This window comes from Ipomoea triloba, chromosome 6 (genome assembly GCF_003576645.1).
Source record: "Ipomoea triloba cultivar NCNSP0323 chromosome 6, ASM357664v1".
Classification (NCBI taxonomy): Eukaryota; Viridiplantae; Streptophyta; class Magnoliopsida; order Solanales; family Convolvulaceae; genus Ipomoea; species Ipomoea triloba.
Window position 1 is genome coordinate 11,610,636 of NC_044921.1, and position 24,917 is coordinate 11,635,552.

Genomic DNA, 24,917 nt, shown 5'->3' on the forward strand with positions numbered 1-24,917 from the left:
CCACAATTCCTTCAATTGTTAAACCTCCATTTCATTATAAGGCCACAATTCCTTCAATTGTTAAACCTCCATTTCATTATAACCCTCCATCAAATTATAATCCTGAACCTCCATTTCATTATAACCCTCCATCAAATTATAATCCTGAGAGAAATCGGTATTCTCATTCTTACACTAATCCTAGTTATCCACCCCCACCACAACGAAATGATAGATATTTCCCAAAAACACTACCTTTTGCTCAAAATTTCACCCAATCCATACCTTATGAGAGACCATCTTGTGAGTACCTTCTACTGGTCAATGACGAAATCCAAATCTTGAGGGATAAATTAGAAATGTTCATACAAATGGCCAGGGAGGATACCATCAACTTGAGGAATGAAATTAGAATAGAAATGAAGAAGAATCTCTTTACTCTTCGCGAGGAAGGACTTCCACTAGACGAAATTGAGACTAAAATGCTATCGATGTCGGAAGAGCTCATGAAGAGAATGCTACCAATGGTTGACAACCCCGTCACGAATGACCACCCGACAATGGAGACCAACCAGCGAGAGAGTGACAAGATGGAAAAGACGATTAACGATGAAGAGGTGAGTGTAGAAGAATACACAGAACTTGATGCCCCGGTACTTCAAGAAGTTTCGACTTTCGAGTTGAACATACCACAATGGGAAGAGATTGAGAGTGCGGACGAGGATCACATTGAAATTGTGTGGGAAGACGAAAAACCCGCACAAGGTAAGACTCTCACTCCAACTCTTATCAAAAGTTCTTATAACGTTTGTGAGGATGACTCCTTTACGATCTATAATGGTAATCTTGATGAGTGTGATAAAGCCTCTTTTTGCTCATGAGAGTGTGATTCCTTGCAATTTTGTGATGATTTGGGGAGTGGGGATGATGAAAAATCTTTTTATTCTTGTGAAAGTGAGTTTTATGATTATGATGATCCTACATGGGAGGATGGAGAATTATTAGGGATCATAGAAGGAAAAAGGGAACAAGGAGAGAGAATTGTCACCATTGACAATCCAAAAGAACAAGAGTGGAGAGAAAACGCTTTAGATGTGATAGACGGTGGAGAAAGTGTTCATTGGGAGACCTTTAAGGACAAATTCTTAGGGGATGGAACATGTGATGAGAAGGGAGAAGAGGGGCACACTATCCTTAAACATCTTAGGACAGTACCCTGTGCTTATTTATTAATAACTATGTTTTCCCCTTCTTTGCTTTTGAATTCAAGGATATTCCCCACCTCCGGGCATACCTTGAAGCTAGAGTGCATGGGACGCTTGGACGGGTCCCAAAATCGGTGTGACTCGAAGGATAGGACATACCACGTCTGGCTGGAGACGTTAAACCATGGCGCACTTGGGAGGCAGTCCCAATGTTATCTTATATTTCATTAAGTTTTTCTTATTATTGATAGTATATTCTTCTTTTTCGTTGTTTCAACAATGTTTCTATAACCTTGGTTGAGCTAACAAGTACAGATCATCCATCCGAGAGTCACGAATTGCCCACAATCGATCAACAAACATCGTCATTTCACAAAAGAAGGGAGAAAGATCAAGGTAAAAATTTTGCAAAATCACACATCCACGCCTGCTCACACGCGTGGTGGGCCTGCTCACACGCGTGGGAACAAACCAGTAAGCTGCCACGCGTGGTGACGTACGTGGACGGGCACCAGATTTTTCGCGGAAATTTCGCGCGAAGTAGTTTAAAACCCTTCCCCACCCCATTTCTTCACCACCACGAGCTAATATCACTCTCAAGCACCCCATTTCTTCACCACCACGAGCTAATATCACTCTCAAGCTGAAAACACTTCATCAAAAAGCATTTCCTTGCAAGATCTTCTTGAAAACACTTCATCAAAAAGCATTTCCTTGCAAGATCTTCTAGTCAACACTTCATCAAAAAGCATTTCCTTGCAAGATCTTCTAGTCTTTTTCTTCTCTCAAAAGCTTTCCAAAGGTAAATTTCTAGTCTTTTTCTTCTCTCAAAAGCTTTCCAAAGGTAAATTTCTTCCTCTTTTACTCTTAAGTGTTTAAATGCTAGAACTTTAAATCTCTTTGAAGCATATGTATAGGTCTTTGTTGATAGAAGCTTTTCTTGAAAAATCTTGCTATAATATAACTTCTTAGACTTTATGTAGCCTACATTGCCAATATATGGCAAGTATTCCTTGCTTTGCAACCTATTGATATCTAGATTTCAAAACCTATATGTCTTGAATATTTTCTTGTTATGATGAGATCTAAGGTGAAATATGAGGCATGGTAGGTAAAGTTTGCAACTTTCCTACTCATTAGGTACCACATTACCATATCCAACATGTTATTTGGTACAATTTGAACTTGTATGTTTTCTCCATTTTTCAACCTCAAGCTAGTCTTGAGGAAGAAGATGAAGTTGACCATTTTAAGTATAGATTGATTATAGAGTGTAATGAGCTGATCGTTGTATAAGCATGATAAAATTGTTGATAAAATTCCAAGAAGTTGTTACATGCAATGGGATTATTTGATCTTTTCTTTATGTGCAATATTGTTCAAGATTATATTAAAAGTGGAGAATGTTTTCTTTGTACAGTGTTTTGCTTGACTATGCTCTAGGAAAATGTCTTCCCCAACTTCATTTGCGCAACAAGTGGCTCAAAGAATCCGTAAAGGAAAAGCACCTGAGGATGAAAGCAGTAGGAAGAACATGAGAACTGAATACATTCAAGTGCCAACTGGGAATCAAATTCTATTAATGACGCCGGCTATGCTGAGTCGGTATAGGCAGCTGCTGAACTTCCCAATAGTGCAATGGAAGTACGTTGAATTAACTGTTTTGGAAGAGTTTGAATGCAAGTACGGGCTTGAAAGGTTGATCCACGAGCCCTACTGGAATCATTTGTTGAGTTGGAGACAGGACACCTTCATTCCTCTGGTCCACGAGTTTATTGCAAGTCTACATGTCGAAGGAGTGACCGGAGACCTTTATAGCCCAACAATCAAGTTCTGGCTCTTTAACCAAGATTACCACATTTCGGCTAATAACTTGGGAGTTCTCTTGGGATTCTATGAAGAAGACGACCAGTCGAAACACTGGTATAGGAGGCTAAAACATGACTTCGGAGATAGAGACACCCCAGGGAAGTATTGGGCAATGATTGTGAGGCCGGGTATTGATTGGGTGGGGTCCAGAGTGAGAGTCTCTCACATCGTAAGGGAAGACTTAAGAGTATTATGGAAGGTAATTACGCATTCTTGGGAAGGAAGACCGGAGACATACGATCGAGTCTCTAAGACAGAGTTGTTTATGTTGTGGAGTATGGATACGGGCAGCTCCGTGAATATGAGCTTGATATGCAAGAATTGGCTCATTGCCCAGCAACAGGAGTCAACAAGGGCAATCTTTATAGGACCTTTGGTAACCCAACTGTGCGTTGCTTTGGGTCACCAAATGAAGATGCATTGGTTTGAGCATAGATTGCAGGGGCACAAATCGTTCCCTTATCCCCAGAGGACGTCGCAAGGCTAAATCTAAGACATTTGGTGCGAACTAGGGAGGATGAAGAGATGGCGGGTGATCATTCCGACACGCCAATGACATCTCCACAAGGATTTTCACCTTCACTGATGCCATTTCTTTCCCCATCTCCCCCTGAGATGTATTCCCCTCTGGACTCATCGATGTATTCTCCACCACCTCGGAAGGCGGCACCACCCATACCTCCACCACAAGCTGATGAACATACTTCCCAGTCTGCAAGCTTCAACATTCCAAGCTAGTTCACCACAGTCACGGATTGGAAATCTCTCCAGAATTTCCAATATCAGCTGCACTTGGAACAAATGCGGAAGCTGGAGGAAATTGCAAGAGAAATCAACGCCAACAAGAAGATGTGAAGAGAGTTGGGCGCAAAAGAAAAGAAAAAGAAATGATGATGAATTTGTGTTTGATGTTTCGAAACTATGATTGTGGACAATCCTTTTATTTTTGTTTTGATCATATTCCTGTTTATATTTTGTTTTGCACGTTTCGTCTAGCCAAAGACGTTAAACGTGGCACTCGTGGGAGGCAACCCACGCATAAGAAGGAGAAGAGACCACTCCACCTAAAACCAGAGAACCAATTTTTGAAAGGTAGAATCTAAATTCTTCATTCATTTCTTTACCTTTATTCTAACCCAATTTTGAAGGGCAAGAAAGGATTGTACATGCTTTTAATGGGGATGCGCTTTGTGAGTATTTCTTTTATCCCCTTTGCAAAATAGATGCCATGTTTGACCTTTGATAGCTATACACTGTTTTGATTCACGTATGATGAGTTGCATGACATTATTATAATGGGTGTGATTTCATTAAGATTAGAATTGTTCTAGCCCGGAAAACACTTTTAAGTGTGGAAAAGGGGCTTGTGTAGATACCCTTTGAACCTTATTCCTTTTTTCACCAATCCTCATGGCAACATCGAGGACGATGTTATCTTTTAAGTGTGTTAAGGATGGGTACCACTTTGCTTGAATTAGTTGACTGACCATAGGGCTGTTAGCGAACAGAGCTTTCGACAAACTACTCGTGTTCGAGCTCGGTAAGCGTTCGTTTATGTTCGTTTATTAAGGTAAACGAACATTAACAAACAAAATTTAGAGCTCGGTTAATAAACGAACAGAGCCTGAACAATGGTAAGCTCGTTTGCTAAGTGTTCGCGAACAAGCTCGTTTGTGTTCGTTTAGTAGTGTTCGTGAACAAGCTCGTTTGTGTTCGTTTAGTAGTGTTCGCGAACAAACTCGTTTAGTATTCGTTTAATAATGTCTGTGAACGTAGATTATTTCTTGTTCACAAACAAATTGTGTTCATGAACATATGTAGGTGTTTGGTTATTAAGTGTTTACGAACGTGTTCATGAACGTAAAATGAAGATGTTCGTGAACGTGTTCGTTAACGTTAACGAACATGTTCGTGAACATGTTCGCGAACGTTAACGAACACTAACAAACGCTTAACAAACGAACACGAACAGGATTTTCAAAAACTTAAACAAACGAACACGAACACAAACACCCCAAAATCCTTAACAAACGAACACGAACAGCCTCAGTTCATTTATGTTCGGTTCATTAACAGCCCTAACTGACCAAGTGTTAGGGCATAGGAACTAGAGAGAGCGTTATTGTCAATACTATCCAGGAGGACTCCTAATCTTGTGTCGAGTTAATATTTGAAATATGCCTTGGAAGTACAAATTACACCAAAATTGAAATTTTTGATCTTATATTGTTGATATCTTTGTGTGACTGCATGACTTTTACCTATTGATTTTGTTGGGACCTGAGTCAAGGATCTCTCGAAGTGGGAGTGCGTACCCCCTTAGTTTGAGAAAGATAAGCTCAGCGAAGCCCAGAAACTGAACTTAACTTGGTAGGGAATGGGGCAAAAGGTGAGCCTAAGTGAGCTTAGAGTGAAAAATCCCTAATCCCTAGAAAAAGGCATGAGGGGTCGATTGGTGAAAAGTGAAAAGGCAAAGGCCACTCCTAGAGATAAAAACAGAGGTGAGCCATCTTGCCAGGATACGGGATAACCATTGCACCGTCTTCGAAAAAGCATGGAGCTCCATGTGAAGTCGGTTATGCCGAAGAGATCCTGGAAGATGAGAAAAATAGAGAGGAGGTGAGTCGCTTCGCTAGGATTCAGGCACCCATTGCACTGTCTTCGAAAAAGCATGGGGCTCCATGTGAAGTCGGGTCGCCTAATGACGTTATCCTAGGAAATGAGAAGATAGAGTGATCGCCCAAGTCATGGCGATGAGCGGTCCATGTCCCTACCCTCACTTATATTTGCATAAAGGGGCTTTGGCGTGTCTTGCTAACATTCTTCTTGCAACATTGCATTTTGAAGTTGTTTACTGTTCGCTCAAAGCATGTTCGAATAGTAGTCCATGAAAAGTCACATATTACTCTTCGGAAGTTGACTATTCATAACACACCTCAACAACCTATCAAATTTGATTTTCCTTAGTCAATCCTTACTCATCGGAAATTAACTTCCCGCTTTAAGTTAATTTTCTTTATCCCCTTGCTATTTGGTTAAGGTTGACCCTTCCACTTTTCGGTCAATTGAACATTCCGGTCTTGGACTAATTGTTTTCTACTCTTCGTAGACTTGACTCTTTGACTCTTCGAAGGTCCTCTCTGATTAGACTTAGTATAGTTTGACTTCTCGTAGGTTTACTCTTCGAATTTATTTTACTTCCCGGGTGAGTTACTTTTCAATGGGTAAGATTCGTTCTTAAAGTTACCTTTCAAAGTCTAAAAAATGTCTTTAGGTTACTGTTCGAATTGATTTACTCACTACAAAAAAAACGCGGAAATAGCGACGGATCTAGCAACGGATTCATTCCGTTACTAATTTAATGACGGAATAGCGACGGATTTGTGAGATTAATTTTTTTTTCAAAAAAATGACATTTAGCGACGGATTAGCGACGACATTGAGACGGACTTTTGCGACGGAAAAGTTTTGTCGTTAAATATGTAGCTAATATTAGCGGTAAATTCTCGCGCAAAACTTTAGATGCTTAGCGACAACATAGCGACGAATTTTTCGCGGGTAAATTCGATAATTTTAATTGCTACAATTTAGCGACGGATTCAAATTTCCGTCGCTAAGTTTTATTTAAAAAAAATCCCGCTACCATCTAGCGAAGGAATTTTGAATCCGTCGCTAGATCTAGCAACGGATTTAAGTTTCCGTCGCTAAATCTAGCGACGGCTTCAAATTTCTGTCGCTAGATGGGAGCGGAAATTGTTTTAATAAAACTTAGTGACGGACATTTGAATCCGTCGCTAGATCTAGCGACGGATTTAAATTTCTGTCGCTAAATGTAAAAATATAATATAATCAGATTAAAAATGAAATAACCCCCAAATTCCCAATCCTCCATCTCCGCCATTTCTACTCCAAAGTCCAAACCCTAGAATTTCTTCCTCCTATCTCCGCCACCATATCCAAACCGCATACAGCAACCAGCCTCCGCTGCCACCCGCCGGCCGCTCCCTTCTCCTCCCCTCTCCCTCTATTTGCTCGAAGCTCCGGAGATCCAGAAAGACACCAACACACCTTCGTCGTTCCCTTCCCCTCCCTCCCCTTTTCCCGCATTCCCCAAGCTCCGGAGAAACAGCCGCCAGCAGCAAATCAGACTCCATTGCACGCAGCTGCGACTTTGGGAGCATCATAGACTGACGGCAATGACACAGCAGATAAGACGCTACCTCCTGCTGCCGTCGCCGACGCCGCCTCCCCACCACCGCAGTAGAGTCTGATTAACACACCGATTCAGATTTATCTTTGCCTTTGTTTCAGGCCTTTGTGGATAGTGGAACTCAGTCAACAATCATATAAAAAAGCTATGCTGAACGCCTGAACACTGGGTATGATAAATTTGTGTTTCTCTAACTACTTTAACTTTTTTCTGTGCTGTTTATTTATCATTTGTTTTTTTTTATTGCGAATAATAATGAATCATAATATTGTTACCTATACAGAAGAGTGAATCTGAAATATGTAATGAGAGTTGGTAAAATTTCTCAAGCATATATATACAGACTAGTAAAGCAACTGGGATTCTAGATCTGGTGAGAGTAACATTTCTGGAGATTTGTTTGGATACTTGATTATAGTTACAGAAATTCAGTTTACCTAACAAAAGATTGTACTTTGTATTATATGTATATTGTAATGCCATATAAAGTAGGAATTATGGGGAGGGGGGATTTTTTATTCTGAAATGATAATGCCTATATTTTAGTGTATAAAACTGTAATTATTGTTCACATGTTTTCTTTCAGTTTGTTAAGGCTTCTAGATACACTCTATAGAGGCATTGCTCATGATGTTGGTCAATCAGAGATACTTGGTCCGATTCATGTTTCTCCTATCAATGTTTGTAAGATTTGAAACTATCTCGCATTTACTTTGCATAAAATTTTCTCACATCTTTGATGCATGTATGATTCAGTCTTTTGTTGGAGCAATAGAGGATGATAGTTTATGTTTGGTTTACTTTCTATTGTCATGTGCTTCTGTCTGTCTGAGGAAATATGTATTATTTATTTTTTCCCGTTTTCCCTTGCTTTTGATTTTATTGAGATATGCTGTCCTACATTTATACAAAGACTAAAGTCACATGACTGACAAAATAGAGCCCAGTACATTTTCCAAAGTTGCACTAAGTTATAGCGTAGCTCGGGCTCAAATTGAAAATGAACAAGATAATCTACTGAAGGCATTTGGAACACAGGTTTGAGCATATCTTATTCAGTTATTGAACTGATTTTGGCCTTAAAATCTTTCATGATAGTTGCTAGGTTACCTTCTTATTTGTTTGTTTTATCATAAGCATCATGGGCTTCATTGGAATACTGGTTCCCCTTGATTAGAGACAGTTTTAAAACTGTTTTTTAAAATTGAAATACTTGAAATTAGTATAATTTATACTAGTAGTACTTTATTGGAGATTGAAAAAAGTGCTTTTGCTGGTCCTTTTTTTGTTTGTTAATTGCATTGATACCAAGGTTTTCAAGAACTCTTATTGATCCTAAATATCTTTCTCTAATGTCTATAATAAAGTTGTTGATGTGGAGTCCTTGTTTCGGTTATGGATTTACTTCTTAAAGTGTTTCTACTAGATAAGTACTTGTAGATGTAGTGTTTTTCTTCATATCTGTTGATGCCTAGGATGTCTCACTCAAGAGTTATATATTTCTTTTATTTTTGACAAAACCATCTGAATGTGGATAGGTGAATATGCTAGGATTCTAGTTTGCATGTAGCCTTGATGTATATCAACTGGTGATTTTATTAGGCATTTGAAGATATTTGGCACGTACTTTAAATACCTTTCATAACTTTTGGGAATTTTAACTTTATTCTGATCAGTATTATTAATACTTTATTGCTAGTGATTGTCCAATGATGGCTTAGAAAAGCCATATGTAATCCCTTGTTTTGGTAAAAGTTGAAAAAGTATTGGGTCTAAATTTGAACTGTAGTATACTAGTATTTTCTCCCCTAATCATGTGTAGGTCCCAATTTTTTGATGGACCTTGGAGCTTGACATCAAATTCTAGAGTTCTACATGTGAAAAAAGTATCTACAATTTACATAAATATAAATGCATTTCTCCCCTAATCATGTGTATGCTCAGTGACTGCCTTACTGGGTCAGGTATTGTGATTTAAAGCAAATATGAATTTATGTAGAATTGTCTCTACCCTTATGAAGTAAAACACAAATTAAAACGCATAATTGCACAAATAGCCCTAATAATTGCATACAGTATTTTTATTATCAATCACCATTGTTTTTCCTGCACTAGGCAACTACAAAGTACTAGTATTATTTACTACACCAAACCTTCCCATGTTGAACACTTGTCCTTGTTTAGGTTGGAGACGAAGGTGGTGCAGCAAAGACAGCCCCTATGAAGATGAAAGTCCAGTTCATGCTTCAAGTGCCACAAGATGATATCCAATCATCAGCCCTGATGGTCCGCGTTAAGAAGAGATGGGACTTATGATATGATGATGTTGCGGTAATTAAAGGCAAAAATGATGCTTTCCTATCCTTTGAAATGTTTAATGTAAGATGGGGCATTTCTATCAATAGTTTTCCCCTTGTACAAAGCTTTAGACATTTTTCTCCCCTGCCCTCTACTCCTCCAGTTCGTTGTTACTATATATGTGCACATGATGCCCACCAGGACAAAGGATTAGTTGGACATGACAATTGACATTTACTGGTGTATAAGGTGAAACATTCTCAAGATAAGTTTGAATCTTTTGTATGTTTAATCTTCTAATACTAATGAAACATTTGACAGACTCTGTTTGTTGTAACCACTGATGGGAAATACAAATATTTACATTTTTGCAAGTACAGTGCAGTTGTATGTGATATTAATTAGTGGATAGCTTTTATTTTAAAAAAAATTAAATTAAATTTAGCGACGGATTGAAAATCCGTAGTTAAATTTAGCGACGGATATATCCGTCGCTAAACATAACGACAGACTTTAGCTTTAGCGACGGATATGTTTGTCGTTATTCCCTCACAAATTTCATCATCAAATTCGTCACCGAAAGGAATTAGCGACGGTTTAGAGACGGAGAAGAATTTTGTCGCTAAATTCTAGCGAGGAGGGTTTTAAACGCTTTTAGAGATGGATTTTTGCTATTTAGCGACGAAACTTGTCTGTCGCTATTTTTGCGTTTTTTTGTAGTGACTTTCCGGTTGGTAAATTTTATTCTCTAAGTTACCTTTTGAACTTCTATTTCAAAGTAAAAGTTGGGGACTAAAAATTCATAACACTTTTGGTATCATCAAAATCTAAATACAATGTTCTTAACAATTTTTTTATCAATTTATTTAGATCAGAATTATTATATTTATCAATTTATGTATTTATTTTTATTATAATAAGTTATAAGTTAAAAATTATTTATTGACATCTTTTTATTATATTCAGTAATAATCTTTATAATTATTTTAAATCTTATTTTAATATAAAGAATAATTATTTCCATAATTAATATTTTATAAGAAATAATTTTATAATAGATTTATGTTCATGTTTTTAAAAATGAACCAAATAAAAAAAATATTATTTTATAGCTTTCAACCAAAGAGAAAATATCATTTTAGGCAAACACCAGAAAGCGAAAATATTTTTAGAGTGTTTCCAAATGGACACAATGATCAAATTAGATGGGATATAATCCACTAATTACTGAAAAGTGTCCATGAAATTTAAAAGAACAATTAAAAAAAAAAAAAAAGACATACAATTATCATTGCATATTAACCACTTCAACGTGTTATTTTATTAGATATGTAGATTTCTAATTAACTCAAGGTGGAACAGACTAATTTAATAGCAAATCATAAAAAGTAAATATTTTTTTTAATTAAATAGTGACTAATAGTGAATGAGAACTATGGAGGGAATGAATTATGTGGAAAAAGAATTGTAATTTCATTGGAAAAGAATAATGTGGGAATAAAGTCGAAGTTTAAATTTAAGTGTTTGGTTTGTACGAATAAAATTACTAGGAATTTCAATTCCAATGTTTGCTATAGGAAGTGAAAGGGAATAAGTAGTATAAAGTCTAAAATGTATGTATGTTGTTGTTGTTGTTGTTGTTGTTGTTGTTTTTGTTATTATTATTATTATTATTATTATTAATCATCTTATATGACCATTATCTCTTGGACCCATTTGCATATTCAAACACCCAAAAAATATAACATATTAATTTCAAAATTTTTGTTCTTCAAAATGTAGGCAAATACGCTATATACACATCAAATTTAAGTACTTGAGAGTTTTGAGATCAGAAAACATACTTGATTAAGGTTGGCCTAAAATGATTATTGCTCAAAAACGGCGTTCGCTGTTAATATACAGTAGTCGAAGAATAATAGACGCTATCATCTAGAAGGGAAGGTTAGACATTAATCAAGTATGTTAATTGCAGTCCACGACTTTCAAAACTATAATTGCATACCATGACAATTCAATTTTTTTCAATTTTGATCACTCCGGCCAAATGTAGCCGGAAGTTAAAATAATGAGGGTATTTTAGTCATTTCACATCTTTCTCTTCTTCTCCGGCTAACCAATTTTTTCGGTGGACCAGGCAGCCTTGGTCTCTCTCCCTCACCAAGGCGTTGCAGTCCATTGACCACCAGCTGTTGGCGGTCCATATATACACGGCAACCGAAGGGATTTGAAATGGCGACTCACGTTTGGCACTGCGGCGGTCGCGAAGGGTTTCAGTCGCCATTTTGTTCTGATTTTTCTTTGCAATGTTAATATTTAATTTTAGACAACGTTTGGCGGTTGCGAAGGGTTTATGATTTTTTTTACTTGGTCTGGCGGTCGCGAAGGGTTTCTATTGCCTTGTTATACACCATTTTTCTGATATTTCAATTTGTAGATGTAAATTGTAATAACTATTGTTACTTTTTTGGAATGCAGGAGGGGTTGAGTGCAATAGAGAAACTAGAGATAGCATCTCTTTGATTGAAATCAACGATTTAGAAGAAAGAGAGTCACACTTGAAAGCTCAGTAAGGAAGATTTTGTTTCTCTTCAAGATTATACAAGCTTCCATTTTCCCCCAGAATTGTCCTTGTTTTTCATTTTTCTCCGCCGGAAAAAATTGGTTCGCGGGAGAAGAAGAGAAAGATGTGAAATGACTAAAATATCCTCATTATTTTAACTTCTGGCGACATTTGGCCGGCAATTTGGCCAGAGTGACCAAAATTGATAAAAATTGAATAGTCTTGGTATGCAATTAATAGTTTTGAAAGTTGTTGACTGTAATTAACATGATCCCTATAGTCAGTGGACTAAAATGACAATTTGCTCTTAATTTTAGGTTAAAAAAGAGGGATAATTTTGTCTTAGGACTCTTTTTTCTTCCTAAAATTCACGGAATTAAAATCCCGACGCCATGGGATTCTAATTTCATGAAAATGAGGGAATTACAATTCTCTCCAACCAAACTAAAGAATTTACTCAATTTAGTTGCCTTTGAAATTAAATGGGAATAATTAAGTAGAAATAGAATACAAATTCCATCCAACCAAACGCCTTGTAAAGGTAAGTAGCATTTAAAAAAAATATCCTTCAGTTTCCAACTCCATTAAGAACAATCAATATAATATCTGTCGCAATTTACCAAAAAAAATATAATATCTGTCGCATTAGTAAGATTCATTCAATTAATTCGTTTAATTTCAAATTGAATTAATCAATAACATTAATTAATCAATTTTCAATTTGATAGAACTGATCATCAAATAAAAACAATACCTTCTTTATAATTAATTGAAACCTAAATAAAATAAAATAAAATAAAAAACTTTGATACTACTAACTGATCGAATTAATTCACATAAGTTTAATACATTAATCTCATTGGAATACAAATAAGTTACATATCAATTTTTAAAGTGAAATTAATTAGTTAACTGAATTTTTATTCGATCAATTAATTTGACCTGAAACCGAAATATTTAATTAATCAATTAACTGAAGTAAATTTTGGTTGTGTTATGTTACAAATTATGGTGTATCCTCGCGTAAATCATTGTAAGTTCTCAAACATAACATAACAATATAGGGTAAGATAGAGAGATAAATGATGAAGTATTATCATAAAATAATACCTCTAGTAGTATCCACGTATATTTATTTACAACACTCCCCCTTGGCATTACTATATCATACCCATTCAGTCATTCATGCATCATTAAAAACCTCTCTAAAAAAACTTAATGGGAAAAATCTAGTTGAGAAAAAGAATACATGATATATGTGTGTTCATGTGTTACACTAGCTAGCTGCCTCGTTAAAAAGTTTTTAATTAAGAAAATTATATCAAAATCCAATCAAAGAAAATAGTACAATTGTTGGTTTTCAAGACCCAATATTCAGGATTGATTCAAGTAAATGACACTCCTTTGAAGATAACAATCTTCAGAGCCTGACCTACACATTCTATTATAAAAATATTTTTCCAAAAATAAGTGTAAAAACGGATTTTGTGAACAAATATGCTAAATTGTTACTCAAGCTAAAATTTGTATAATAATATTGTGACTCTTCTAGAGCTCACATGGGTTGAATCTTGACGTTATATATTTTGTCAAATATTTTTAAAAAGAGTTATTTCCATTTTTGGTCCTACTATTATTTGGACATTGTCAATTTTAGTCCACTTCATTAATTTTTGCCACATTGCGACCAGTTTTATTTAGTTTTTGCCACTTCTAGTCCACCGTTAAAATTGTTGTCAAATAATCGTCCAAAACCGGAGTATTTTGGTCTTTTCATGCTTTGATCATCTCTTTTACCCTTTGCAATGGTTTTACTTACACATTTTCATCCAATGAAGGGGTCCGACGAAAGCCATGGGTTTGTAATGTGGCTCACATGGCTTTCGCTGGACCTCTTCATTGGATGAAAATGTATAAGGAAAACCACTGCAAAGAATCAAAGAGATGACCAAAGCATGAAAAGACCAAAAAATACCCCTGTTTTGGATAGTCATTTGACGAAAATTTTAACAGTGGATTAAAAGTGGAAATGACTAAATAAGACTGGCCGCATTATGGCAAAAATTAATGAAGTGGACTAAAATTGGCAATGCCTCAATAACAATAGGACCAAAAATGGAAATGACTCTTTTAAAAATGCCCATTTATCATTTGTGCAACACAAGCTTTTAGGACTTGACATCATGAGGATCTTTCTACCCAAGTATTTATTTACAACACTCCCCTGATCATTTTAGCCAATACCCAAGTAGCCATTAAATAATATATTGGTTTCTTACATAAATGTCAAAATCTTTGTACCTCGAAGATACTAGAGGATATGCTAAACATTGTTTTAATATTTCATTGTAGAACACTAATGGTGTGTTTGGTTCGCACATGAAAATCGGAATCGGAATGGCAATCAGTTACTTGATAATGGTAATGAGTTCTGGTGAAAGTATTTTACATATTTGGTAGTATGGTGGAATTGGAATGATTACCAATATTGATGTTTGGTTGTGTATGATCTATAATGTGAATAAATGTTTTAAAAATACAAAAAAAAAACAAAAAATTAAGGTAATTGATCACAATATAATGACATCTAAAGCATCAATATGAATACAAAAAATCAAAACAAAAATCTAAAAAAATACTCATCCAAACTTAAAAATTAGATGACCAAAGATAGAATGATTTCTTTTCTTTTCTAGTGGGTAAACACATGCACCAAGCACACCCTAAATGTTGCTAGCTAGCAATTTTATCGCAAATACAATATAAGACTTGTTGCAATTATAGAACTTCTAGTCGTGTTACAATAACAATGAAGTAATTGACTTTTGGTTTTAAGGTGTCCTCATTACTCTATTCGAGTTTAAGTGGTTCCTTGTCTATTTCAAGAGATTAGGCAACCGTTAGTGTGATGAGTATATGATACTTAGCCTATCTTGAAAAATGTTTTTGATGCGTTTTTATATCGATAACTAGTGTATAAAATTCATTCAAAAAAATAATTGATTTGTAAGTCGAGATAATACTTAAGTTTCTCAAATCTTTCATTGAGTTTATTATCAAAATGGTCCCTTGACTATTGCGAAATTACCAATTTAGTCCTCGACAATTTTTTTTACCCAATTAAGTTCTCGACTTTGCAAAATAAACGGAGAACCAAATTGATTAAATTTTTCAAAGTCGAGGACTTAATTGGGCAAGAGAAATTGCCGATAACCAAATTGGTAATTTCACAATAACCAAAGGACCATTTCAATAATAAGCTCTCTATCATTTTAAACTCCGTCTTTAGACGTGAACTAATATCAACAAACAATGTACAAAGAAATATTATTATAGTAGAGAAATATTATTATAGTATAATACTTCTAGTAATATTCACATATTTATTACTATTTATTTACAACAGATTGAACCCAGAACATCCCTGGCCACAAATCATTTTGGCCCTGTTTGATAAATAATCAGCCTATCAGCCAATTTTGACTTATTTGACCAGTATTAGTTGTTTGGTTAATAAGATTTTTGTAACTCCAAAATGCTAAAATTCAAAAGGCTACTCAAAGTAGCCTTTTCAATTAGCTTTTTGGAAAAACAAATTATATCAGCTAACAGCTAATTTATCAACAACTTTTTACAATCAGCTAATATTATCAACAAATCATACCTTCTAACCAAACATCCAACCCAATCAGTCCAAACAGGGCCTTTATTGAAGTTATAACTATTCTTTGATGTGCCTATTTTTGTATGATTAGTTTCTTTTTTCTTTTATTACTTTAAATTCAAATACACCACAAAATGTCACATTAAAGAGTAAATCTATAAATGTGTGTAAGATTGTTCTATCATGGATTAACTATTTAACCCGTCAGTCAAACAGATGAAGCGGAAACATATTTGGCTGCTGGCCGCGAGTGTTTTGGTTTTCGAAAAATAAATAGCGGAAAGGTGCAGTGTAGCGTGTAGGATTCCTGTGACGGAGAGTTGCTTTCTTATCTACATATCTGCTTTGATTTAATAATATAATTGCCCATCAAAAAGAGACAAGGGAAAAAGAAGGCCATGTATTTATCATATTCATTCTTCTTCTCCATGAAATACATTACTTAATCCACCAACTTTTTTCTTTCGTGGCAATCAGGATAATGCTCACTCTACTCTGAATCGGAATCCATGTTTCCCATTGCCTTCAACCCTCTAGGTCTCTGAAATCGTTAAAACAAAAACTTTAACATAAATTGGTCCCAAAAATCAAGGGACAAATTTAAAGTTGATACCAAATTGTGTGACTTGAGATAATCCCACCACAAATTTAATCATAAAAAGTGTCACGATATACGTATATTGTTTTAGTACCTTCTTCGAGACCTTTTTCTCTCTTACTTCATAACGCTCGAGGGAAAGATCGCATAGCCATGCTCCAGGACTAATTAACTACAACATTTATAAAAAAAACAAAAATGTCATTTCAACTTGAAGATAAAATATAGGTACATACAGGAAAAGACAGTAGCGAAAAATAGGGGTTAAAGTATTAAAAAGAATGAAATATAGGGGCAAAAATAAAAAGACAGTTTCTTTTATAAATCTCAATTAATTAATAGAAAGATTTCCAAAAAAACAAAATAATTAATCAATAGAAAGAAGAAAAAAAAATAGCGTAGCCAATAATTAATAATTATGTAGACTCGGCTCACCTCCAAGAAAAATCACCTCCAAGAAAAATTAAAAAAGAAAATATTATTTTTACTAATTTTTTTCTTTCTACCAAAAAGATAATATCGCTTTAATAAGTCCAACCTCTAGCTAACGCGTGTCTACCTATGGCACAGCTGTCCTCCTAACAGGAACCTCCGTCAAATATATAATTAGCCCTCAGCTTTATTCAGCTTTATTACATATATTCTTAAATTCTATGTCACATATTCTTAAATTCTATGTCACAGTTCTATTACATGTATTCTTAAATTTTATGCCGCATTTTTATTCCATCATGTGAAAAACAAATATTTGACATTTTTATTATGTGGGTCTAAAAAAAATGCTCCAAAAAATTTGTGAGGGAAAGAAAATTAAAAATATGAAAAGGCAGTCCATGTACTATTTTCCACTGCCTTTCAGCACCAACCATCCTAATTTACCTCTCTATTATTGTCCGACCGAAGTATAAGGCCCCTATGGTAAAAGAATTTTCAAGAAATTTCATTTTTTTTGGGCAAATAACCCACTGCCCTGATCACGGCAAATTATATTGTAGTCTACCGATGAATGCTTATTTTTAATATATTATTTATATAATAAATGTTTATTATTTAATAAAATATCAAATATTTTTCAATACTCAAATAATATAGTTTTAAAAGAAAATTAAAAATATATAATTTTGATATAATAAAAAATGTAACTTAAATATTATCCACTTTATAATGGTCTATTATAATGATTGGATAATCACTGCGGAGTTAATATTTTATTTTGTTTATTAATATTGAAGTCTCATCTTTGTGCTTCAATATACTTTATTAACATTAAAAAAAAAAAAAAAAAAAAAAAGAAAGAAGCACAATCTACATATTAGGACTCGTACATACCGTAATAAATAGGTAAATAATATTTATATTGCAAATTTATTTTAGATGAAATCGTCATTTAAATGACCCTAAATTTGATGAAAAAAATACAATAAAATTAAGTATTATAGACCGTATAAAAGTAATGTTTCCCAACCATTTCATGATTCTCCCATTATCAAATGAGATCAATTAGCAATTTGATACCAAATAGATATGATGATCCTGTAGATTAGTCTACCAAGAAATAATTCTAATGCATTTGGACTTGCAACGGATTCTCTAGATTACTCCTTATTTAGTAATTAATTAATTAATTAGAACAAATAGGCTGAGAATCAGTGAATATGATTAAAAAGTGAATAATAATAAAAAAGGGGAAGAAGATAAGAAGTTACATTGAGAGTACGCTGGATGAATTTGGCTCGTTTTTTGGGTCGCTGAGGAAGCTTGGATCCTTTGATGGCCATGAAATCCTCCTCTTTCTCCTTATTGGTAAGCGCAATAACGAACTTAGGCGGCCAAACCACCGGAATTGCATCACTGCCGGAGGAGGACCCTCCTTTCTTGCTCTCATGCCCCGTCTCCGATGAAACCGACCCACCACCGCCGCCGTGGTGGTGATGCTGGTTGTTATCATTATTGTGGATGCCCCTGGTATGGTTGTTATTATGTGCACCGCCTCTCTTATCTCCTTTATCAGGAGAAGCCAAATTCCTCAGCCCGTTGCTCCGTTCTCTCATAGCAACTGAATTCTCAGAATTCCTAAAAAGGGGAAGAAACACAAACCCAACATATTAGTCATCTTTAAACAAAAATAAATAAACAAATAATACAATTTTTTTATTAGAAAAATTCGATTAAAATTACCAATTATGCCTTAGATCGCAGGGAAGAAAACAATGGGTTGTTTGGGGGAGATTATGGTGACGAATAGAAAGAAAGTGTATCTGCGAGTGTGACTGAGATCTGAATCCAAACGTGTCCAGCAGAGGAGGAAAAAAAGGTAATATACTACAGAGAGAAGAAAGGGGAAAGAGAAAGAAGAGGGAGCCGTCGGATTTAGAATGTAGGGAGGAAGGGGGTACGTGGCAGAAGATTAGGGAGGGCATAAATCCAGGAAAGGGTAGGGGTCCCACAGTTTCCAACGTTGATATGACGACTTACTCAGCTTCACATGTGATATGCTGTGTAATGCAACCACCGCAACATCACTTCCTCACCCGACCCCTCTCTCTCCCACTATACGGAGGATGGGAATAAAGTTAATGATGACTCTTACGGCACACAAAACAAATGAATTAAATAATAATAATAATAAAATACGGGGTGAAGATGAGCTTTCAATCACACGCGAATACTGCCACTTGATGTGTTTGTTGGACACTAAAATAGTAAATTCAGACATCTTTTTTAATTCTTTTCTTTCCAATTTCTTCTGCTCCTTTTCCTTTTTGCTTTTGGGGGAAGAATTGGGTCGGGTGTCATTCATGCCCCCAATACTTGAAGAATTCAGCCACCAGATCAGAATCAGACACCCCATTTCTCACCACTTGTCCCCCAAAAAAAAAAAAAAAAAAAAAAACAAAAACAAAGTCCAAAGGCTACTTCTATTTAAAAAAAAATATAAATTAAAGAATTGATTTGGCAGCCGGATATAAAGCAAATAGCATTTTTTTTTTCCCAAAAGAAAGTGACAATTTTCCTGTGGAGTAATCTTATCTTTTATCTTAGAGGAGCGTGGGCCATTGATTTCAGGCATAAATACTGGTGGACGGCACCACCGATAGCGATGGTTTGGATCCAAACCTATTTAACGTAAAAAAGAAAAACAACATAATTTTGCAATTTAAAAGCTCCCTTATTTAGCCAAGGATCTTGTAGTCCAGTAAGGTCAAACCCTTCCCTTTATATAGAAGGTGGTGGGTTCGAACCTTAGTGAAGTCAATACTCTCTTGTGTTTCAATAGATTGAGAAATTAGTTATAAACAAATACTGCATTGTGTAATAGAGTTAATAGTATTAAAAAAGCTCCCTTATTTACTCCCAGGACGCATATTAGTTAGAAAAATGATATTTCTATCTCCCAACCCCACACCACACGGCATATTATGGTCACTGTGTGTACCATTACAAAAAACTACATTTTTAATACACTAAAAATATATTAAATTACTTAATAGTATAATCTACAAAACTGTGATCCACATAGTTGTGCGTACGAGGTGATTTCACCCATCCTAAAATCACTTCCTCTTTATTATAGTCTTAATAAAAGTTAAAAGTTAAAATCCAATTGTATAATTATAATGTCAACCGTGAATATATGACCAAATCGAAGTGTTCAAACCAAGAAGCCGAAATTCATGTGGTCTTAAGTCCGTCTAACCACAATTTGAAATTACTGCACACCAGTATAGTATTAGTCGCAAGTTTTCACTCAGAAATTATTTTAAATCTCTCCGAACCAATTAACGTGGTCCAAGTGTAACATGCGCCACTTGACCAACTCACAACTACAACAAAATTGTCAAAACCTAATCAACAGCTCCGGGGAATTTAGCACAAGCCCAGTCTTATCTTAAATCGGATTATTATGGGAAACCAACAATTGGAAAACTTTCCAATTAATATGTGCAGTTCTTTACGGAATCGTCACTCATCCTGTGCCCCTACTTAACATAAAACTCTACACTTATATGTCACACATATTTGCTGTCTCATTTTGTCTATTTTACAATTCAATGGTCCACCCAACTCTTTTCTTTATTGCTTATTTCCTTTAGTAATTTTAATTATTTTTAAATTTTATTTTGTGTGTTTAATAATAATTTTAATTTAATTTATAAACATATAAATTTTATATAATAGTACTAAACCTAATATTATAAAAATTTAAATTAAAAATAACTCCAACCTAGCTAGTTACAAAATGGGACAAGTGAGTAATTTCTCTCAAAAGTTATATTATATACTATACCGTATGATCCCATGCCATCGGAGACCTTCAATCGTCACAGACACCCAAACTCCACACCCCAAAAAAAATGTTAATTATTTCCGTCAGGTTTAACTTCCCAGCCGACACACTCGCCGGAACACATTATGTACACCGGGACGTGATCATCACGCGTTAAAAATGCAAAAGGAAACACAGAAAGGAGAATGAAAAAAAATTACCTGAGAATACGATGAGACGGAGAAGCCGGACGTTGACGGAGGTTCAAATAGCCGTTACTGACGCCGGTATTGTTACCGTGCTGCTGTTGATGGTTTGAGGAGTCCCTATTCGGGTCGGATCTACCAACGCGGCGATCGGCCCGACCGGTAGTCCTCTGAACCGGAGCCGAACCGGACGGTTCACTGAGATCATCGTGTTCGGCACGCGCGCTGCCGGAATTCTTGTTGTGGACCTTCATGCACCGCAACCTCTTCCGGTTCCCCCACTGCAAAACGAAATCGGACGACGTCGTAGTGGACGTTGACCTGGTTTCACTCCGGTGATGATTCGATGACCTCAGCAGAAATCCATCTCTGTAATTCTTCTCCATCTGCCGCCTATATACACCCTGTTACAGTAAATAATTTAACCGAGGTTAGCTTTTTACGGCATTTCCAATTTAACCACGGTTAAAATTAAATCAAAGCAAAGGCACCAAAAAAAAAAAAAAAAACACCATCTAATCAACACTTTTCTTCTGGGAAATATATGAACACAAAGATTGGGTAAATGGGGGAAAGAAATCTTGTATGTTCATCGGATGGGTTATATAATTTTCAGAAAAATACTGTCAAAGAGATCTTAAGGTCAACAATCAGTGAATGCAATGGGAATTGGTTGAGTAATGAAATCGAGGATTTCTTTTGAGAGATAGGGCATTCTGTCATAAGAAAAGATAAATTTTTTTCTTTTGAAAATTGTGAATTCACGATATCTGTAAGAAAGAGAATTCAATGGTGTTTCTTCGCCAGAATCATGGAGAGCCAAAACCAATGGTGTTTCTTCGCCGGAAACTCTAGGAATTACTTACGGTGTAAAGATCCAACTAAGAATTAGGATGGACTTTATAGTAACGAAGAAGCAGCGGAAGGATTTACCGGAAAATTATGTGACAGAGGAGCGACGAGAAGAGAAAGACGAAGATGAAGATGAAGATGAAGATGGAGAAGAAAAAGGAAGCGATTTTAATTACTCAAACGTCTCTTCTCGCATTACCTGAAACCTTCAGCTTTGCAAAAAGCTAAAATTACGGTCTTTCCAGAGTTCAATCAGCAATTCAGACGAAACTATGAGAACAGGAAATCCTGTCAAAATCTCGAAACGCCGTATTCCTCAATCTACATATCCACAAAAATAACCGTTTCAGATCATCACATAAAGTGAGAAACGCAGAGGATATCGCTGAGAGAGAATTCCAAATTTCACAAAGAGCTGTAGTTCATACCTATATTATTACAGAACCATCAGCTTGCAAGGGGATTTCTCCTAGGATTCACTGCCAAACAACCTGGAACCACAACAGAATTACGATTGCTTCACTTCTCAAACTTTGCTAGTGGAGATTCTTCAGTAGAATGGCGACATTTCCGAGCTTCAATAACCGAAGTTGCTAGGAAATTCCGATCTTCCAATCGGATATCTGATCTCAGAACTTCCGATAAACTTGTATATCTCACCCGGATTTATCAGAATGCACCTAAAGAACCAAAAAAACACACAGGAACTCAAGTCAATTACGTAGCTCAATCGCAAGAAAAAAAACTGAAAAATAAATCAAGCTATAGGAGACTCAATTCGTGAGGTAACCTCTGAAATCGACCGAGGAATCTGAACCCAAATCCACGTCAATATCAGCTCAAATCCTCTTCCAATTGTATCTGTAGATCAAAAATCAAACGACGACCAAGTGAATTTCAGCATTTCAACAAAGTTTCAACCAAAAGATATCAAAACCCGCATTCGATTACAGACTTTCCCTTGACGATTTTAATCGTTTTCTGTAATTTAAGGAAAATCGAAACATTGTTTCTGAGTTTTTCATAGAGAATCACTCACCCAAAAATTTCCAGGAAAATAATCTCTTCTTTGAATTCTCCCAAGAATTGAAGGAAGAAGACAGAGACTATATAAAAAGAACAGCACAGAACAGCTTCTTCTTCTTCTTTCCTCCTCTATTATATACACAACGAAAATTATCTCTACGCCGTTCGCGTACAGAAACGCCGTTTCTACGTGTGGCCGTTAGATTGTGATCTGACGGCCTAGGGCATCCTCGTTTGAACCGTGGAACGAATTCCGTTGCGGGGTCGCTGTGGAAGGCTTGGCCAGTGCATGTTGATTGACGGCGTTAACGGAATCTTTGCACGGCGAGTAAAATAATAATTAAATCTTCATATTTTAATCATGGACCTTTCTCGCTAACCGGTGCAATGGCGCTTAGCGTTATTTGTCTAGCCCGGGGGTTTGGTTAGTTAACCAGGGTTAGATTTATTTTAACTTGGGCTGCCTATAGGTGCATTATTATTCACAATTTAAAATATTCAAATTTCGATTTCTTTCCTATCTTTTGTTTTAATATTTTTATTTTATTATTTGTACTAATAATTGAATGATTGAATCATCTGATACAGAGGAAAACAAAACTAATTTTGACGGACCAAACATGAGAAATTAGATTGTGGACCATGATTCACGTTGCAATATAAAATATCGAAAATTTTTATTTTTAATATACTGAAAATTTATTATTTGATAACATATCAAATAATAAATTTTCAGTATACAAATAATGAACCTTCAAAAAATAAAAATTTATATTTAGTTTAGTAAAAATGTATCTTATGATACTTATCCCCTTACCAATCATTAGTCAATGGATCACGGTCCACAACACTATGTAAACCATAAATAAAATAATGTAGTAAATATACATTAATTTTGTACTAAATGTATATTATTTAAAAGTATATTATTTGAATACTGAAAATACATTATTTTGTATATTATCCAATAATGCATATTTAGTACATAAATAACTAGTAAATTACTCGTGCGATGCGAGAATAAATTTTTTTATTATATATTTAAATAATAAAATTAAAGATGTTATAAAAAATTATAATATTTTAAAGTGTACATTTATTTGATTATAACATCAGCGCAAAAGTATTACTCAATTATATTATTAATGTAATTATATTATTACTAAAATAAATATGGGAAAAATGGACAATTATAAGATGAGTGATACTTTTGCACTAATCTTATAATCAATTACTAGTTAGCATTCAAAAAAATAATCAATTACTAGTTTTATACGCGTATTGCGCGTATGGGTTAATGCCCAATGTTTATATTTAAATAAATATTTGAAAGTATATCAATGCAAGATTATATAGGAGAAGTTTATACATGGGTAATTGAATGTCGAATTTTTTTATTTAAATATCTAACTCAAAGTATATGAATCCAAGATAATATAGAAAATTCATTATAATTATTACTAAAATAAATGTTTGCAACCTTGTAAAATCGATAGTCTAAATATTTGGTCTAAAAATTAATGATAGTCTAAATAAATACTACTTTTCATTTGAATTTTTCTAAGTGTTCTTAATTCTTTTTTGAGTAGCATTGTCATTGTCTTCATCTTTACTATTTGTTCACTTCTTTTTTGTTGGTAGTGTGTTATTTGCAATTCTGTTATTGTTGGTAGCATAGATGACAACGTCATGCAATGAGATTATGTTATAAGAGATATGGACTTTCATTTAGGTGTTCTGCTTGGGGTTCATTTGGTTCAACTATTATTGTTGAATGAGTTATTGTGGATAAAGAAATCCCTAGTTTAAGAAAAAAGATTAAATAAATTAATAAAAATTTAAAAATTTAAAATATTATATATTCCAAAGATATTAAAAGGTAGTTTCTCGCTTCAATTTGCTTGGTAATGACTTATTTGAGTACTTTCATTGTCAATAAATCCCCCAAGTAGTTAATATGATTAGCTTCAAATTATTTTAATTTTTTTCATAGTATTAATAAAATACTTGGTAAATAAATATATAACATTATTTTGTACTATAACTTTGATATTTAATTACAAGATATTGTAAAAATAAGATAATGGACAATATAATGAATATCAATTGATAAATTTGAATGTAAAGAATCTTTGCATGAGAGAAAATAAAGACAATATAACTAATGAAATTATTTCTCT

The 24,917-nt window shown here is 34.8% G+C and overlaps 1 protein-coding gene and 1 long non-coding RNA gene across 3 annotated transcripts; one reads left to right on the forward strand and one right to left on the reverse strand.

Moving 5' to 3' along the window:
* The first annotated feature begins 6,939 nt into the window (after window positions 1–6,939).
* LOC116021784 lies at window positions 6,940–9,935 on the forward strand. The gene is made up of 3 exons (XR_004099059.1): window positions 6,940–7,432; window positions 7,850–7,947; window positions 9,448–9,935. It is a non-coding gene; the product is annotated as an uncharacterized LOC116021784 (long non-coding RNA).
* Window positions 9,936–15,925: 5,990 nt separating this feature from the next.
* LOC116022552 lies at window positions 15,926–22,874 on the reverse strand. 2 transcript variants are annotated; one of them, XM_031263300.1, is made up of 8 exons: window positions 22,751–22,874; window positions 22,502–22,572; window positions 22,140–22,391; window positions 21,911–22,032; window positions 20,875–21,263; window positions 18,093–18,459; window positions 16,481–16,558; window positions 15,926–16,329 (listed from the first exon to the last, which is right to left on the reverse strand). In XM_031263300.1, exons 5-8 carry the CDS (start codon window positions 21,243–21,245, stop codon window positions 16,279–16,281), a joined length of 867 nt encoding a protein of 288 aa, XP_031119160.1. In that variant the 5' UTR covers window positions 21,246–21,263; window positions 21,911–22,032; window positions 22,140–22,391; window positions 22,502–22,572; window positions 22,751–22,874; the 3' UTR covers window positions 15,926–16,278. The 2 variants fall into 2 exon arrangements, with proteins under 2 accessions (XP_031119160.1, XP_031119161.1); XM_031263301.1 differs by lacking the exons at window positions 21,911–22,032; window positions 22,140–22,391; window positions 22,502–22,572; window positions 22,751–22,874 and adding an exon at window positions 18,565–18,936 and having other exon boundaries at window positions 20,875–20,988.
* Between the last annotated feature and the right edge of the window lie 2,043 nt (window positions 22,875–24,917).